Below are 3,936 nucleotides of genomic sequence, written 5' to 3' on the forward strand. Positions count from 1 at the left end.
CCGGCCCCTTCCTCTGCATTTTGTTCTATTCAGATCCTCAAAGGATTGGATGATGTCCCCCCCACACACACTGAGGAGGGTAATCTTCTCTATTGAGTCACTGACTCAAATGTTCATCTCATCCAGAAACACCCTCACAGACACTCAAATTGACACATAAAATTAACTATCACAAACAGCATGTCAGCTTCTCTAAACCTTTTCTAACAGAGATGAGTTGGGGGCATGTTATTTCCTTCTAAGGAAAACAGGGGCATTAATAAAAGGTGTTTTGATGTGTTGGAGCATAAGGATTAGGTGTGATTTTATGAATCATAAATTTCAGGATGAACAAAGCACATTCTTCATTAGATATAAATTTTGATTTTTAAGAAGTTTTCCGAGGGCCAGCCCGGTGGCGCACTGCGCTAGTGCGCCGCTTGGGAAGCGCAGCGGCGCTCCCGNTCGGATCCCACATACAGACCGGTTCCCGCTCACTGGCTGAGCGAGGCGTGGGGGCAACACTCGGGTTGCGATCGCGTTGCCGGTCCCGGTCCAGTACGGGAGTGACACTGAGGGTTGCGATCCGTTGCCGGACACGGAAAAAGACAAAAAAAAAGAAAAAGTTTTCCGAATTACAGATTTGAAGAGGTGGAATGATTGGGACCTTTAGAGACTGAAGAATAAGCTCCTGTAGCGAAGTCTCATATCAGTGTATAATTTCTAGTAATAATATGCTTACTTTAAAGCCTGCTCTATTTGGTTCTAGAAGCCATTCCTTCTCTTTCCTTCTTTCTCTCCCTCTCCTGCCCTCCAAAACCTACAGCTTCAGTACATGTGACAGAAATCTAATTGTGAGCATCCCAGTCTTTGTAAATATGCAAACCTTTATAATCCCTATAATATTAATATCAGCATTACAGTCTTTTTACATGNTGTGGCAGAGACTCTCTTCGTTGAATCTCAGCCTCAAACCTCCCAAACCTCCTCTACCTGCACGTCTGTTAGTGCCTCCCGATGGGAACTGTAGGAGACACTTCTGTTGTGACTAGCTCTTCTTTACAGTCACTTTTTCTTCCTCCTTGACAAATAAATTTCCCTGGTAATTATAATTTTATCATTGATCTTCTCCACTTGAGTCCTCCTCGATTCCTTNAGCTCCTGTTTGTCAGCTTTGGCTTGTGGCACCCAGCAAACGTTACATGCCATACAATGGGTTACAGATTTTCCAATAATATCGAAATCTCAACCTTGAGGATAGTCTATTCTCACATTTGTTCCTTCTTGTATTCTTTCCCTTGGTAGTCAGTCCTGTTACCAGCTAATAATTCTGTGCATGAAAATTTCCCTTTTTGAATTATTGCTGGGTTTCTGCCTCATGCCTGGACCCTGACTGAAAAAAAGGGTCTTTTCTATCCTGCTGTCTCTTACTGCAAGCACTTCCACTATTTTGATCCAATTAAGGTGCAGAAGCTGTCAGGAAACATTCATGAGCGGGGTGGCATTACATCTTCGTTTAGACTTGATATAAGGCAATAAAAAAAGATTAAAGGGAAGCTATTTTGAAGGCATCTCTTAGATGAAATGGACAGAAATTTGTTAATAACTGGATCTGTAGGTGTTGCTGAGAAAGAGGCAGAAGGTTAAGATGGCAGCTTGTGGGACAGAATTCCATGGTGCAATCCTCCCATGTCTGCACTGCCTGCCCCAGAGACAGTGACAATAGAGGAATTAAGACCCTGTGGGGCAGAGAAGGTGACAGAACACAGCTGACAGGGAGTGAGAAAGCCTGGATATGAAAGGACCTGGAAATAGCAACAAAGAAACCAGATGGTCCTGGAGAGAGGAGCTGGGCTGAGTCTGGGATGGGACGCTGCAGGTGTTCACACTGTGTGACTGTGAGATTGTCTCCCCTACACACAAACACACAGGCCAGGCTCCACCTCCACGCTGCTGTTCATTGATCACCCCTTTGTACGAAACAGCCAGTGCTCACCACACAGAATGACACAGTTTCAACAATTTCAATCTCTCAAGCATTTATTAGACACTTCTTGTGTGCCCTCAACCAGCATCTCTGCACACAGAACTCAGTAATTTTGTGTCCATCACCTCAGTGATCACAGTCGGGTAATGTAAGAGCAGAGTGAAGAGGAAGCTCAGTACTTATTAGGCAGGCCAGCAGGTCTGAAGTGATTGGGGTCTCTGCCGCTCCGGCCCCATTGGTTGGCAGCCTGGTCAGCTGATGAATCCTCTGCTCCATGGCCTGTTAGTCTCTGAATGTTCTCTCTGGCATCACTGTAATTGAGGCAGGCAGGGAGGAGAATAATCACCAGGCTGATGAGCAACAGTCCACACTCCCAATTTTCTCCTTTCCAGGACATGGCTATGAGAGGAGCCCAGGAAGGAAGGGCTAAAACACTGACCCTGCCTGGGCACAGCCCTACTCAGCCCAGGCTGGTCTCCCTTATGCTAGATGAACAGCAACCAGAGAGGAGGGGTTGAGAATCACTCATTCCCACCAGCCACTCAGACCCCACAGTAGAGAAGAAGAGTGGGCAAGTGCAGGAAGGGCCACCGCCTCTACAGGAAACTGCCCTACAAGGAAGCTTGCCCCCTCCTGACTGTCCGAGGCAGTGAAGATCTGCTAACCTGTCCTTGGCATCCCCAAGAATCTGCATTACCTGATCACTTTAGCAGCCCAGGCACCCCCAGGTCCCCGCCGGGCAGCGTCGTAGTTCCCCCGAGCATGGAAGTATTTATCTGCATTTATGTAATTAGCTTCCTTCATGTCAGAGTAGGCTCTCCACATGTCCCAAGCCCCTGGAAAGGAGAGGAAAAGGCAAAAGTGATATCATCTGAACACAGAGACTCTGACAGCACCTTAGAGAGGAACCAAAGGATGAGAAACCTTCTACTGACTTCAAGATTGCAGCCTGTGATCATAGCACTCTTGGATACCATGGGTGAGAAGGACATTCCTTATCCTATTTGGCTTTTTCAAGTAACCCGAACGAGGGTCATTTAAATGGGACACACCTCTGTTGCTTGTCTGGCTCCTGTGGTGCTATGAGCTAAGTCGGGCTCTATGTTATATGTTTAAAGGAGAGAAAGGAGGTATCGCTAGAGAACAGGATTTGTCAGCTATAGCATTATTGAAATATTGGGCCAGATAATTCTTTGTTGTTCTGGAATGTCCTGAGCACTGTAAGATGTTTACCAGTATACCTGGTCTCTGCCCACAGGATGCTGGCAGCACATTCCCTCAGTGCGACAACCAAGAACATACGCAGACATTGCCAAATGGCCCCTGGGCCACCACATTTCCCCTGGTCAAGNCCACATAGGGCAACAAAACCTAAGAGAGTGACTCTGATTCTCAAGAGTACTCACAGTGAACCCTAGTGCTCATCATCCATCACCTTACCTTGACCAGCCTCACGAAGGAATGAAAGCAAACCGTGGGCTCCCAGGAGCAAGGAGCAGAAAATCAGGCCCGTGAGAAGCTTCATCCTGCTGAAATGAGAGTGGAAGGTTAGGAAGACACAAACAAGACTGGCACTTCCCCTTCAGGTATAAAAGACATAAAAGAGAGCCTGGTTGTTATTTCCATTAGTTCTAATCAGACTTTCACTGTTTCATCCAGGAAACCTTGCAATAGGACCTCAGTCAGAGCCACAAGCATTAAATTCTGCGCCCACCAGCCCTGAACCCAAGATTATAAAAGAGGATACCAAGGTGGCAACAATGAAAAAGAGGGGGTTTAGGACCAGATTGTCACTCCCTAAGGTAACCTGAAATGCACCAACAGCCCTCTGCCCTGCATTCGCTCTGTCCAGAGCAGACCTCACACGGATTAATACAAAGCAGCATAATTATTTTTAAAGGAAATTTTTGAGAGTAAGTCTTTCTCAAATATAGTTGGGAAAGAGAAAACAAGTAAATTAAACAAAAAAG

General features: G+C 46.2%; 1 protein-coding gene across 1 annotated transcript; it reads right to left on the minus strand.

Annotated features, from left to right (window-relative positions):
* Positions 1-2,001: 2,001 nt before the first annotated feature.
* LOC103582277 (serum amyloid A-1 protein-like) lies at positions 2,002-3,491 on the minus strand. The gene is made up of 3 exons (XM_008563919.1): positions 3,407-3,491; positions 2,664-2,802; positions 2,002-2,277 (listed from the first exon to the last, which is right to left on the minus strand). Exons 1-3 carry the CDS (start codon positions 3,489-3,491, stop codon positions 2,139-2,141), a joined length of 363 nt encoding a protein of 120 aa, XP_008562141.1. The 3' UTR covers positions 2,002-2,138.
* Positions 3,492-3,936: the final 445 nt, after the last annotated feature.

Source organism: Galeopterus variegatus, unplaced genomic scaffold (assembly GCF_000696425.1).
Source record: "Galeopterus variegatus unplaced genomic scaffold, G_variegatus-3.0.2 Scaffold15504, whole genome shotgun sequence".
In the NCBI taxonomy this organism is placed as follows: Eukaryota; Metazoa; Chordata; class Mammalia; order Dermoptera; family Cynocephalidae; genus Galeopterus; species Galeopterus variegatus.

Excerpts from the sequence above, each read along its gene's own strand:
- LOC103582277 (XM_008563919.1), bottom strand. The coding sequence starts at position 3,491 with ATGAAGCTTCTCACGGGCCTGATTTTCTGCTCCTTGCTCCTGGGAGCC. Across the intron at positions 2,803-3,406 it reads CCTTCGTGAGGCTGGTCAAG|GGGCTTGGGACATGTGGAGA; the intron begins GTAAGGTGATGG and ends TCTCCTTTCCAG. Across the intron at positions 2,278-2,663 it reads TGGGCTGCTAAAGTGATCAG|TGATGCCAGAGAGAACATTC; the intron begins GTAATGCAGATT and ends CCTCAATTACAG.